Source organism: Sinocyclocheilus grahami, unplaced genomic scaffold (genome assembly GCF_001515645.1).
Source record: "Sinocyclocheilus grahami isolate Dianchi unplaced genomic scaffold, SAMN03320097.WGS_v1.1 scaffold450.1, whole genome shotgun sequence".
NCBI lineage: Eukaryota > Metazoa > Chordata > Actinopteri > Cypriniformes > Cyprinidae > Sinocyclocheilus > Sinocyclocheilus grahami.
Genome location: NW_015505629.1, coordinates 920448 through 935634, shown reverse-complemented (window position 1 = coordinate 935634; position 15187 = coordinate 920448). Strand labels below are relative to the sequence as shown.

The 15187-nt window shown below is 44.7% G+C and overlaps 1 protein-coding gene across 1 annotated transcript in view; it reads right to left on the bottom strand.

Moving 5' to 3' along the window:
• The window catches only part of LOC107552419 (neurexin-2-like), a gene marked incomplete at its 3' end in the record, with an annotated part of 297359 nt that overhangs the window by 188674 nt on the left and 93498 nt on the right, over positions 1 to 15187 (bottom strand). Inside the window, exon 3 of the mRNA XM_016234286.1 lies at positions 4906 to 4923. Within this exon, the coding sequence (XP_016089772.1) occupies positions 4906 to 4923 (18 nt within the window). The remainder of the gene's footprint in view (positions 1 to 4905; positions 4924 to 15187) is intronic.

Genomic DNA, 15187 nt, shown 5'->3' with positions numbered 1-15187 from the left:
CACACACACACACACACACACACACACACACACTCACACTCACACTCACACTCACACACACACACACACACACACACACACATAAATCAAACGTTAAATCTAAACTACTCCACTGTGGCTCCAGCTAAATGCTGGTGAATCTTTAAGAACTGTCTCTATTTGATCGGTGTTGAGATTTTGACTCCTCAATCTCTTTGGTTGATGAATATGTGAAAACACGCAATGTTTTTGTGTTGTTTGTTAAATCTAATTCATCTACTCATTCCAGAAAGTTCTCAAGGCTTCACTAACGCTCCAGTGTGACTGCAGGTGCATGAATGTGGGGTGAAACGCTGCCTGCTGATTGGACGCCTCAGGTTTGCTGTAGTCACATGGTCTCTCTGCTCTTCTTCATGTGACTCATCTTGTGTTTCTGAAGCTTCATTCTCTCTGTCTCACGCTGATGTGGAGGGTTAAAGGTGTGTATGGATGAGACAACAGCATCGAGACAAAGACAACAGATGAAAATCAATGAAGAGACTGAAAAATACAGACATAAACAGAGACTGAGCAACTGCATCAGCACCATCACACAGACCGAGCTACAGAGTGCTGCAGCAGTGCATTATGGGAAGATAAAACAGGTAATTACGAGTAAAAACATGATCACATGACGAAAACATGATCAGTGTTAGATCAAACCAAACGCTGGACTAGCACAAGACACTGATCTCTTCTCTTTTCTACAAAGAAGCACAACGACCCGTCCATCAGTAAATCGCACAAACCCATCCCAAACAAAATGACAAGAACTCACTCTGGTCTGCTCTGGAGAATGTTCTGAACTAATCCCTAATCTGGTTTAGCTGATCCACTCTAATCTGTGATAACGGCAAACTTTAATCTCATATCTACGGAGGACATCAGCCTTCCAGTTTACGGCCAAGAGAGGAGGAAATATCCAAGATCCTCCACCCGTCATGAGGTTTAATCCCGAATGTTCCAGAGGGAACGCTCATTAGCTGGGATCGGCCAGATAAGGACAGCAGCCCGATCAGACAAACAAACCAATCGGCCGTGACCAGAAGAAACAGCTCTTCTGAGCTCCCAGAAGCTCTGAACTACTGCAGAACAAACAGCAAAAATGCTTAAAACTCATTCCAGGCGAATCAGAGTTCACGTACGTGGTTAGGAAACACAGGTGACAGGTTTCGGAGCAGAACGGGGTCACGGCGTTCCCAGCTCATCCATTTGCAGGGCTTTTCTCTGTCAGACGAGAGCCTCCTTCCCCACAGGCACCTGAGAGACGCTGGATCTCATCAATCTAACCACACCTTCTGAGCACCCGGTCAGAGCCGCTAATTACACCAACCCTGGAAATAGGGCATCCAAGACCGAGCCGAAATCTAGGTTAGTCAACAATTAGCCATCCGGCTCAAGCGCGGCTATCTGTGGAGGACCGACCGGCGGCTCCTCAACCACGCGTCCATTAACTCTCTCATAATGACCAGCAGGTGATCTAACTACTTACCCTTCACATTTATCACTGCCAATTTCCACATCCACATCCCTGTGACAAAACCAGGACAAACATCTGAAAGAAACATTGTGCCTCACATCACTCACAGTACTCACAGTCTGGTAATCTATAGCGGAGGACACAGAGCAGGACCTGCATTTCGGCACGGGATGGTGTGTATGTATTGAGCATAATTCTACTCATTCTTGCAGGTTCTGTGCTTGTAACGCGATGACAGATGACAGAATGTATAGCCAATTTGAACACTGAAGTGACTTTAAACCATTCAAGTGCAAAAAGAGTGAAAGAGAACTCAATACAGTACTCGCGCGCTCTCTTATAGACTGTTTTCTGTGTGCGCACACCCAGAAATTAGAAGCAGTGCGCGACGACAGAATTGAGTTATGTTTTGTGCCTTATTGCACAGAAACGGTCAAATACACACAAAATTATGTCAAAATGCCTGTCTGAGTATTCACGTAAACACAGTCGGTTTATATTAAGCATCGTCGGTATGTAGGCTAGTGAGTGAATGTAAACCGTTAAGAAGCAAAGCACACTGTAACAGTATATCAGAGCCGTGCATGAGCTCTTAAAGAGACAGCAGCCTAAATTAATTTGCATCTTGTTATTGCTTTTGTGTGTGCTATTGTCATTTATTTATTTGTTCTTATTTCATTACTTACTGTTTACTTGTCTTTTTTAGTTCAAATGAATTGAATTCTGAGTTTGAGTGCACGTGATTCTGGGGCGTGGTTCATGGGAAACAGTCCAGCCACCACAGCTGGAAAAAACACTGTCTCATCCACAAATTATCTTTTTATCTCATTATCTTGCCCTCACGGTAATCTCTATGACTTTCATTAAAGAAGATGTTTTTGAAGAACCTTGGGGACCAAACAACATTGGACCCCATTGACCTTCATTAAATGGACTAATAATAAATCAATTTCTGTGAAAAAGAAAATCTAAATAGTACAGATTTAAGTCAAGTCCTTTATTTCTAAAGCGCTTTATACAACAGATTGTTTCAAAGCATCTTTACAGTGTTAAACAGCAAAATAGTGATTCGATGATGCAAACAAAGCATCTGCTTGAGCCACAATGAATCAGAAATCTGCACTGCCTCTGAATTATTACGATTATTATAATGCACTTCATGTATTTTCATAAATGTGCAGATAAAACTCTCTGTAGTTTTGTTTTTTAATTTAGTAAAGTTACTTTGGATAAAAACATCTGCCAATTGCATAAATGCAAACGTAATGCAACTCTTTTTGAAGATGATCAGACTGTTTTAAGGAAAGCTAAATTAACAAGATGATTAACAAAATAGCCTTTTTGTGATCCAGGCCAGAATCTAATGAAGCCTTGCAGGTTTGGTTGATTCATAGATAATCAGTCATGATCACTCATCTATAAAATGATCAAATATCAGAGGTTTGCATACTAATTACTACACAAACGGTCAGTGCTAGTCTTCTGGCGTTTGCAGGAATGATGGACACCTCATCAGTTTTTCAGTGTTTGTGTTGGTCTCGCTCTCTGTCTGTATCTTATAGTTCATTATTCATGCAGCAGATGTTTCCAGTGCCTGACTGACCGGCTCTGTGGCTCAGGCTGGAGACAGTGGATCAGTTCCAGGTCAGCGCTGAGATCTCTAGTCTCGAGTCTTCTCACATCAAGGCCTCTCTGCTTTACTGACTGAGCCACACCACAGCAGCAAATGTCACCCGCTTCGATCAGAACAGACGCAAAAGCAGTTTCAGACCTGAACAAAAGTGTTTCCAGTCTCCCTCTTTGCAGAAGCTGCACAGACTCGTAATGAATCTCTTGTGGTCTTTTGTCCTTTAATCTGTTTGAAACATTTGTTTACTTCATACAGTTTTATTGTGTATTGTTTTTAAATGTTCTTTTTGTTATTTGGAAAAATTTGTTAAAGGGCTCATCGGATGAAAATCTGACTTTTTCTGTGTTTAAGTGCTATAATTGAGTGTCTGGTGCATCTACCAACTCAGAAAACGTGAAAAAGAAGAACCCAGTAAGTTTGGTTTTGTAAGCCTTTCTCTGCAAGCATGTGAGAAAATGAGCCGATCAGATCTGACGTAGGAAGGGGTTCTTAATATAATATTACTGTATGGTGCTCATTGTTGTTTTCGCAAGCGACAGCGGTATACTTGTTCTGACGCCACGGCAAAAGTTTGCGGAAAACATGCTAAATGTTCTGTCGTTGGCTGCACAGACCAACACAAATCATTATTTAGAGTCCCAGGCTCGGAGGAGACAAGAGAGGAGTGGATTTATTTTATCTTTAGTGGAGATCCCGGAAGGGGGGAGAGGGTGCAGTAACTCATTATCATTTAAAGAGACATACACCAAAACCGGCTGGTGTGAGCAGAGCTGTTTTTGACAAGGCAAAAAGGGTGTTGATTACACTGCCATTGAGTGTTTTTAAGCAAAATATGTTACAGACATTTCACGAAGATGTTAATAAATCATGCCAACTTGTGGAAAATGTTCATCCGATGAGCCCTTTAAAATTGTTAATAAGAGGAAAAGGCTTACTGTTTTTGTACCATAATTCAATACTGTGATAAAAGCTTAAATTATTGTAATATGAAAATTGATATGCCTGAAATGATATTAAATGGTGCTGAAGCTTCCGCTGCTCAGACAATAATGGAAATGTCTAACTTGTGCTATTATCAGATTTGTATAAATCAAGCTGAAAACACTGGAAACATGTGGATAACATCCATGAGGCTCCTGCCAATTATGCGTGTTCTGCCATCATCATCAGCTCACACACACGCACACACGTATCTGCTCTGTTGCCATAGCGACGTGCCTCCCGAGGCATGTTGGGTAGAGAGGGGTAATCCATCAGCAGCATCCTGATAGTGGGAAAACATCCAGATACCTGCGCCTTATCCCCAAACACACACCTGAGAGAAGCACAGCGCCATCAATTACGCAGACAAATCCAGCCTGCGGGGGAATTATGGGTAAATACATCTGGCCCTCGACGGATGCGAGCGGAGTTTGGTCTGTCAGACGCCAGAGGGACACCATTGGGAGGGTTTAACCTTCAGCGTCTCGCATGAGAACCAGTCTACATGCTGGACTTCCACACGACAGCGGGTTTGGACCTGCTGTGCCACTAAACAACCGCACTGAGTTTTTGGTCAACAACACTGAGCCATTCGACTGCATTTGCTCCATTTCAACTCACTGAAAGGTAAAAATCAAACCAACTCATAAGAAGAAAAGAAACAAAGGAGGAAGAGCAAATCAAAGCCCCCAGAAGTCGCCAAAACCGCAGTCCAATCTGAGAACAGCCTCGCTGACACCGACACCAATCCTCAACATCACACAGCATCTTTAACTGTTATTAATCAACCACTTACCTTCCAACGCGTACTCTTCTGTTCCCGGACCGCACCGAGGAGAGAAAGAGAGAGAAAGACTGGATTAGTGCCATGCTTCGTAGTCACACATCTGACCATCAGACACATGAATCTTTCATTGGAGAACTGATCAGTTCAAAGTCAGCGAGCGAGAGAAGATGAGATGTCAGAATGCAAGACGCCCGCTGAGAAACATTAGAAAAGCAGTGTTAGACAACAGCAGATATGAGTTTCACATTTAGCCACAGTTTCACACGGGTCAAACACTCGTCCTGCTGCGGCTCATTAGAGGCGCTTCTAGTTCAGTGCTTCGCTTGCTATCGCACACCAGATTCATCAGTGTCTAGTTGTGATATTGACCTGAGAGACGTTAAACAGCTGCTCACAGTCACGGGCCGCTAGATTCCTGAGGAGTGAATCTGGATGCGTTCACACTGCAAGCCTCAGATCCAAATCAGATTCCATGTGTCTTGTGCTGCTCACACCGTTATGATCGGAGTCACAAAAGATCTGAACAGAGCCTCTGTGACACTTTCACAGCATTGATCGCTGTTCATTTGAGACACCTGACATCAACTTCTGACTCACACAGATCGCATGAGTTTAGACTGGGCCATCTGTTTGACTGACCAACAGAGCACGACTCATTCGGTATCTGGCTGGCTGTAGTTTATGTTAATATGCTGTCCTGAATTCATCCGCCTCCGTTTCAACACATTCCCAAATGTTGATGCTACTGGTGCAGAAACGAAAAATCACATATATCATTCTAGTGAAAATGATGAAACAAATGTAAATGGCCGTAAGGGATGATGAACAGTGTGAAATAGAGCAGAAGTAGAAAATGAAATATCTGAATCACTGATCATTGGCTTAAAGGAACAGTTCACCAAAAATGATCATTCTGTCATCATGTATTGACCCTCATGTGGCTCCAAACCAGTATGACTTTCTTTCTTGTGAGGAAAAAAAAGATATTTTGAAAAACACTGGGACCAAAACATCACTGGACACATTAACTCTCATTATATGGACAAAAACAGACATCTCTCAAAATATCTTCTTTTGTGTTCCACTGAGGAAAGCAAGTTATTATTTTTTTTTACTTTTAGTGAACTATGCCTTACAGTCTTTACTGAGCAGACTCTTTAGATAAAGGAACCACACAGAGATCTGAGCTGATCTAGACGAGCGTTTGTGAAGCGTTCAGTGCTGACAGCTCGAAACTCACTGTGTGAGTGTGAAGGTCACGACTAGTCAAACGAAATGACCGGCAGTCCAAAGACACACACGTCTCTCGTTCATCATCAGCTGATAGCTGAGCTACATTCAGTCTGTTGATCTGAATCTCAGATGTGTTTCCTTTAGCTGGATCTTACTACAGACTCAAACACATGAAGCTCACACTTCAGTGCCACTGATACACGTACAAGTGTTTTGTCCTGAACACTTTCTCTAGTTTACACACACTCACACTCACACACAAACACACACACACACAAACACACACACACACACACACACTCACACAGACACACACACACACGCACACACACATTCACGCACACACACACTCACACACACACACACTCACGCACAGACACACTCACGCACAGACACACAGACACACACACACTCACGCACGCACACACACACACACACACACACTCACTTGCACACACACACTCACTCAGACAGACACACAGACACACTCACTCACTCACTCACTCACACACTCACACACATGATTTACTTGTTCCACATGAACTTATGCATGGCACAAAAATGTCCCAAAGAACAGATGTCAGTGTTATGAGAGTATCACAATTACTAACACTGACCCTAAACATCCCAAAATCCAGAAGATGCAGTGACACTACACATACAGACACACACACACTCACGCACGCACACACACACACACACACACACTCACTTGCACACACACACTCACTCAGACAGACACACAGACACACTCACTCACTCACTCACTCACACACTCACACACATGATTTACTTGTTCCACATGAACTTATGCATGGCACAAAAATGTCCCAAAGAACAGATGTCAGTGTTATGAGAGTATCACAATTACTAACACTGACCCTAAACATCCCAAAATCCAGAAGATGCAGTGACACTACACATGACTGCAGCTGCTCCACATGGACACTGTATTAAAGATGAGTTAGTTAACACTGGTAAACTAGTACAGAGCTAACTGAACTCCCATTATCTGACATTACTGAGAGAAACAAGATGTTCAGTGAGAGAAAAACCGACGACATCAGCTGAACAGAATGATTACAACATGACCAAAGATGTGCCGATGAATCGTGCATCTAATAATCACATGTCTATAATAAAGCTTTACGAGTTCAAATCATAACGAGCTCTTAATAAGAATCTTAATTTAGGAGACAGCGTAAGCACGGACTCCACATACAGTAGCTGTTGAACACACAGCAGCGCATTTGAAATACATGCGAGAGTAAATAAGCTGAAATCTCGAAATATTCAGTCCTCAGAGCTTTCGCAGGAAGAAGAGAAAACACTGGTGAATTATTAATTTTCATAAATCTGGCTGTCTCCTGAGGTGAGGCATTGTCTCCCTCCCGCTATTAAGATTTCATGAGAGTGTGTCGAGCTCAGTGTGGATTCTCCACTGGAAACATGACTAGAGCTCAGACAAACCCGAACAAACCTCAGACAAATTACTCACTTTAACATTTGTGAAGCTTACATCTAAGCGTTTATGAAGCTCCAGGACTGACTGATCTGACTGAAGAGTGTCTTTTTTGTTTCAGCCCTAATATTTGACAGACAAAGGCAGTTTTTATCAACTCAGAACTATTGCTAAATGAACATCTTTTTTTTTTTTTTTTTTTTTTACTTTTAATGCACTGGAGGCTGTAATGCATGATTTTATTTCATTAAGACTTGATTACCACAGTGCACTTTATTTGGGAGTTACACAATCGTGTGTCTCACGTCTTCAGCGGTAAATGTGATTCTGCTACTCCTGTTTCAAGTTCTATTGTTTGTCTACAAGAGCTTGTATGTTTGGCTCCTGTCTACATCTACATCACGACTCTCACGTCCCATCAATAATCGCTGGACACTCACAGCGCGGAACGATTACCATCTGGACGAATCCCTCCTGGAAGAACCTTTGAGAAAACACAAAAGAACAAGCTGATGTTTCTCTCTCCACAAATCCCTTTTTAAGATGAAAGGAAACGAATACAGTTTCGCAACAGACTCACAGCACCGGCAGAGAAGAATAAGCCACGACGGAGAGTTTACAATCCATCCTCTCTGTTCATACACCCTTATGACTGCTGTTTACTAAAGCCCGGGACACACTGCACGATTTCTGGCTGTCCTAGATGAAAGTCTGCCATCGTGAACAATCATGGCGATATCTGTGATCGTGGCTCCTAATCGGTGGTCCTGTGTCATACAGTGAGAGAGGTTCAAAGACGGCCGTTGCCACGGTCTTGCGACCAAAGATAGCCTACAATAATTTTCTGACAGTGTCAGAAATTCAGCATGATCATCGCACAGTGTGTTTGCTGCTACGACGTCTACTGACCAGCCAATAAACAAAAGAAAGAAAGACACATCACTGCCTGTTTGGCCCGCTCACCGATTCTACATCACTGCTTGTTTAGCCCCGCCCACTGATTATACAGCACTGCCTGCTTAGCCCCGCCCACCGATTCTACATCACTGCCTGTTTAGCCCTGCCCACCGATTCTACAGCACTGCCTGCTTAGCCCCGCCCACCGATTCTACAGCACTGCCTGCTTAGCCCCGCCCACCGATTCTACAGCACTGCCTGCTTAGCCCCGCCCACCGATTCTACAGCACTGCCTGCTTAGCCCCGCCCACCGATTCTACAGCACTGCCTGCTTAGCCCCGCCCACCGATTCTACAGCACTGCCTGCTTAGCCCCGCCCACCGATTCTACAGCACTGCCTGCTTAGCCCCGCCCACCGATTCTACAGCACTGCCTGCTTAGCCCCGCCCACCGATTCTACAGCACTGCCTGCTTAGCCCCGCCCACCGATTCTACAGCACTGCCTGCTTAGCCCCGCCCACCGATTCTACAGCACTGCCTGCTTAGCCCCGCCCACCGATTCTACAGCACTGCCTGCTTAGCCCCGCCCACCGATTCTACAGCACTGCCTGCTTAGCCCCGCCCACCGATTCTACAGCACTGCCTGCTTAGCCCCGCCCACCGATTCTACAGCACTGCCTGCTTAGCCCCGCCCACCGATTCTACAGCACTGCCTGCTTAGCCCCGCCCACCGATTCTACAGCACTGCCTGCTTAGCCCCGCCCACCGATTCTACAGCACTGCCTGCTTAGCCCCGCCCACCGATTCTACAGCACTGCCTGCTTAGCCCCGCCCACCGATTCTACAGCACTGCCTGCTTAGCCCCGCCCACCGATTCTACAGCACTGCCTGCTTAGCCCCGCCCACCGATTCTACAGCACTGCCTGCTTAGCCCCGCCCACCGATTCTACAGCACTGCCTGCTTAGCCCCGCCCACCGATTCTACAGCACTGCCTGCTTAGCCCCGCCCACCGATTCTACAGCACTGCCTGCTTAGCCCCGCCCACCGATTCTACAGCACTGCCTGCTTAGCCCCGCCCACCGATTCTACAGCACTGCCTGCTTAGCCCCGCCCACCGATTCTACAGCACTGCCTGCTTAGCCCCGCCCACCGATTCTACAGCACTGCCTGCTTAGCCCCGCCCACCGATTCTACAGCACTGCCTGCTTAGCCCCGCCCACCGATTCTACAGCACTGCCTGCTTAGCCCCGCCCACCGATTCTACAGCACTGCCTGCTTAGCCCCGCCCACCGATTCTACAGCACTGCCTGCTTAGCCCCGCCCACCGATTCTACAGCACTGCCTGCTTAGCCCCGCCCACCGATTCTACAGCACTGCCTGCTTAGCCCCGCCCACCGATTCTACAGCACTGCCTGCTTAGCCCCGCCCACCGATTCTACAGCACTGCCTGTTTAGCCCCGCCCACCGATTCTACAGCACTGCCTGCTTAGCCACGCCCACCGATTCTACATCACTGTCTGTTTAACCCGGCTAAAGATCATTTAATATGTACTGAGTATTTATGTGTTTTTAACTTAAATAGTTTGGGGCAGTCGTGGCCTAATAGTTAGAGAGTCGGACTTGTAACCCAAAGGTCAAGGGTCAGAGTCTCAGGTCCGGCAGGGATTGTAGGTGGGGGGAGAGAATGTCCAGTGCTCTCTTCCACCCTCAATACCACGACTGAGGTGAGACCCTTGAGCAAGAACCGAACCCCCAACTGCTCCCCGTGTGTGTTCACGGTGTGTGTGTGTGTGCACTTGGATGGGTTAAATTAATTAATGACCAAATTCTGAATATGGGTCACCATACTCGGCCACACGTCACTTCACTAAATCACAGCATCTGTGAAGAGTGCTCTGATGAGGGCTTAAAACAGGACAGAAAATAGACTATTACTTCTGAATTGATGATTTTTGATGTAAAAAATCTTGATAACATTATAAGCGGCCCTCAGAGAGCAGTTGAAAATAATAAAAAAGGTAGTTCATGACCCCTTTAAAGATGACATTTTGAAGTAGAAAGACTAGAAAAGTATTTTCTTGCACAATGTACTCTAATAACCTTTATTTACAACTTTGAAACATTAATCTGAGCTCTACAGGCCAGTGACGGTCAGAAACACAGCAAACAGCGCTCACATCTGCTTCAGATCACATCAAGATGTTATACATGAGTATTTTCTCATTAATATTCTCCCGGTGAATTCAGTCGGGGACAATCGGACACTCCAGAGATCGACGGCATCTCCAGAGAAACTTAAACACGCGTCTTCAGAGAGCCTCATCACCGCAGGCAATTAACAGCAGCGATCACGAGCGTGATCTGAACGTATAATCACACTCGACGGCTCTCCAGAGCTTTCCTCCGCTGGAAAACATTCAACAGCCCCATTCAGGGAAGATCAGGCCTCGTATCAGAGCAGGAGAGCAGCAATATTCACAGACAAGAGCTTGTATTCACAGACACACACACCACAAACTGTGTTCATTTTCACTGATGGTTAGCAGTGCATTCTGGGATTACCTTCTCAGGTACATCAACATGAAGACAAGGACGGCTGTATGGCAGTCAGCATATCACTCGGATTAGAGACGGAGTCTGTGCATCACAACTAGGGTGGGAGATTAAAGGGACAGTCTACCCAGAAATCATCACTGTCATCATTTACTCTTACGGCGTCAAAAGTGGGACAAAACAGTGCAAGCGCATGAACACAGCGCGCAAGCGAATTACAGTACTGTGCGCACAGTGACAAAGCTCGCACGTAAAATGTAAACCTAAAGAAATGGCAAATTCCAAACTGGAGCACAAAAAATATGATTGTGTACACACATCAGCACGCTGCAAGGACAAATAACAAACCTGTGAGCAGAACCCGCACGCGCGCGCAGAGCTAAACACGCGCGAGCTGAACCCTTCACGCACAGGAAGGTTTGACACTCAGGGGGCGGGGCCCAACGCATGCTTCCTGTTGTGTTAACAAATGCTATTGGCTGCTGGCCAAATCCTGCATTGATTGGCTGCTCGTCGTCTGACTGGCTGTTGATTGGCTGTTGTTGGCCTTCTCCTGACTCTTTCTAAATGCCATTAAAGATATAGCTTGTAACACGATCGTTAACAAATCTAAATGTGTTATATATTTCCTTAGTTGGTTCATTCTAAATAGTCAGTGTCTTTTTTTGTCCCTCATTAATGTGTAAAACAGTGATAATGATAAGCTGATGCCAACATCTACAACGTGTTATTATAGGTAATGTAGCTAGTTCAGTAACTTTATTTTAACTGTTTTTTCGTCGTCTTTATTTACAAGGATTTCGTTTGACCTGTGTTTTGGATGGATATTCTTCTGAAATGGCTAACCCAAGTTTGCATGTAAGTAATTAAAATATTTAGTCAAATTTTTATATAACTGACTAGTGATACTTTATTAATAACCATCTCTTGGATTAATCTACCTTTCTCCTACGCCTCATGACGCTTTGTGCGAATTATGGGAGTGACTGCACAATTTCATACAAAATTTCATGACATCTCATAGTAAGGATTACTGTTAAATGTAGGATGTAAAAGTAGGTTATTACATGTTAAAAGCTGAAGTGTGTATCATTGTCAGTATTTGACAAACTAGTTAAAGTTTAAACTAAATAAAGTGTAAAACTCTTTTAAAAAGTAATTTAATCTTACTTTTAAAGATGAAGTAGAATATCGAATGATGTAGAATCAAAAACCAGACTGGAGCACCTGAATGAGCTGTAAAGCTGCAACAGAACACACACACACACACACGTGAGACCCTTGAGCAAGAACCGAACCCCCAACTGCTCCCCGTGTGTGTTCACGGTGTGTGTGTGTGTGCACTTGGATGGGTTAAATTAATTAATGACCAAATTCTGAATATGGGTCACCATACTCGGCCACACGTCACTTCACTGCACTTCACTAAATCACAGCATCTGTGAAGAGTGCTCTGATGAAGGCTTAAAACAGGACAGAAAATAGACTATTACTTCTGAATTGATGATTTTTGATGTAAAAAATCTTGATAACATTATAAGCGGCCCTCAGAGAGCAGTTGAAAATAATAAAAAAGGTAGTTCATGACCCCTTTAAAGATGACATTTTGAAGTAGAAAGACTAGAAAAGTATTTTCTTGCACAATGTACTCTAATAACCTTTATTTACAACTTTGAAACATTAATCTGAGCTCTACAGGCCAGTGACGGTCAGAAACACAGCAAACAGCGCTCACATCTGCTTCAGATCACATCAAGATGTTATACATGAGTATTTTCTCATTAATATTCTCCCGGTGAATTCAGTCGGGGACAATCGGACACTCCAGAGATCGACGGCATCTCCAGAGAAACTTAAACACGCGTCTTCAGAGAGCCTCATCACCGCAGGCAATTAACAGCAGCGATCACGAGCGTGATCTGAACGTATAATCACACTCGACGGCTCTCCAGAGCTTTCCTCCGCTGGAAAACATTCAACAGCCCCATTCAGGGAAGATCAGGCCTCGTATCAGAGCAGGAGAGCAGCAATATTCACAGACAAGAGCTTGTATTCACAGACACACACACCACAAACTGTGTTCATTTTCACTGATGGTTAGCAGTGCATTCTGGGATTACCTTCTCAGGTACATCAACATGAAGACAAGGACGGCTGTATGGCAGTCAGCATATCACTCGGATTAGAGACGGAGTCTGTGCATCACAACTAGGGTGGGAGATTAAAGGGACAGTCTACCCAGAAATCATCACTGTCATCATTTACTCTTACGGCGTCAAAAGTGGGACAAAACAGTGCAAGCGCATGAACACAGCGCGCAAGCGAATTACAGTACTGTGCGCACAGTGACAAAGCTCGCACGTAAAATGTAAACCTAAAGAAATGGCAAATTCCAAACTGGAGCACAAAAAATATGATTGTGTACACACATCAGCACGCTGCAAGGACAAATAACAAACCTGTGAGCAGAACCCGCACGCGCGCGCAGAGCTAAACACGCGCGAGCTGAACCCTTCACGCACAGGAAGGTTCTTGAGCAAGAACCGAACCCCCAACTGCTCCCCGTGTGTGTTCACGGTGTGTGTGTGTGTGTGCACTTGGATGGGTTAAATTAATTAATGACCAAATTCTGAATATGGGTCACCATACTCGGCCACACGTCACTTCACTGCACTTCACTAAATCACAGCATCTGTGAAGAGTGCTCTGATGAAGGCTTAAAACAGGACAGAAAATAGACTATTACTTCTGAATTGATGATTTTTGATGTAAAAAATCTTGATAACATTATAAGCGGCCCTCAGAGAGCAGTTGAAAATAATAAAAAAGGTAGTTCATGACCCCTTTAAAGATGACATTTTGAAGTAGAAAGACTAGAAAAGTATTTTCTTGCACAATGTACTCTAATAACCTTTATTTACAACTTTGAAACATTAATCTGAGCTCTACAGGCCAGTGACGGTCAGAAACACAGCAAACAGCGCTCACATCTGCTTCAGATCACATCAAGATGTTATACATGAGTATTTTCTCATTAATATTCTCCCGGTGAATTCAGTCGGGGACAATCGGACACTCCAGAGATCGACGGCATCTCCAGAGAAACTTAAACACGCGTCTTCAGAGAGCCTCATCACCGCAGGCAATTAACAGCAGCGATCACGAGCGTGATCTGAACGTATAATCACACTCGACGGCTCTCCAGAGCTTTCCTCCGCTGGAAAACATTCAACAGCCCCATTCAGGGAAGATCAGGCCTCGTATCAGAGCAGGAGAGCAGCAATATTCACAGACAAGAGCTTGTATTCACAGACACACACACCACAAACTGTGTTCATTTTCACTGATGGTTAGCAGTGCATTCTGGGATTACCTTCTCAGGTACATCAACATGAAGACAAGGACGGCTGTATGGCAGTCAGCATATCACTCGGATTAGAGACGGAGTCTGTGCATCACAACTAGGGTGGGAGATTAAAGGGACAGTCTACCCAGAAATCATCACTGTCATCATTTACTCTTATGGCGTCAAAAGTGGGACAAAACAGCGCAAGCGCATGAACACAGCGCGCAAGCGAATTACAGTACTGTGCGCACAGTGACAAAGCTCGCACGTAAAATGTAAACCTAAAGAAATGGCAAATTCCAAACTGGAGCACAAAAAATATGATTGTGTACACACATCAGCACGCTGCAAGGACAAATAACAAACCTGTGAGCAGAACCCGCACGCGCGCGCAGAGCTAAACACGCGCGAGCTGAACCCTTCACGCACAGGAAGGTTTGACACTCAGGGGGCGGGGCCCAACGCATGCTTCCTGTTGTGTTAACAAATGCTATTGGCTGCTGGCCAAATCCTGCATTGATTGGCTGCTCGTCGTCTGACTGGCTGTTGATTGGCTGTTGTTGGCCTTCTCCTGACTCTTTCTAAATGCCATTAAAGATATAGCTTTTAACACGATCCTTAACAAATCTAAATGTGTTATATATTTCCTTAGTTGGTTCATTCTAAATAGTCAGTGTCGTGTGAGCGTGTGTGTGCGAGCGTGTGAGTGTGTGTGTGTGTGAGCGAGCGTGCGTGCGCGTGAGAGTGTGAGCGTGTGAGTGTGTGTGTGTGTGTGTGTGCGAGCATGTGAGTGTGTGTG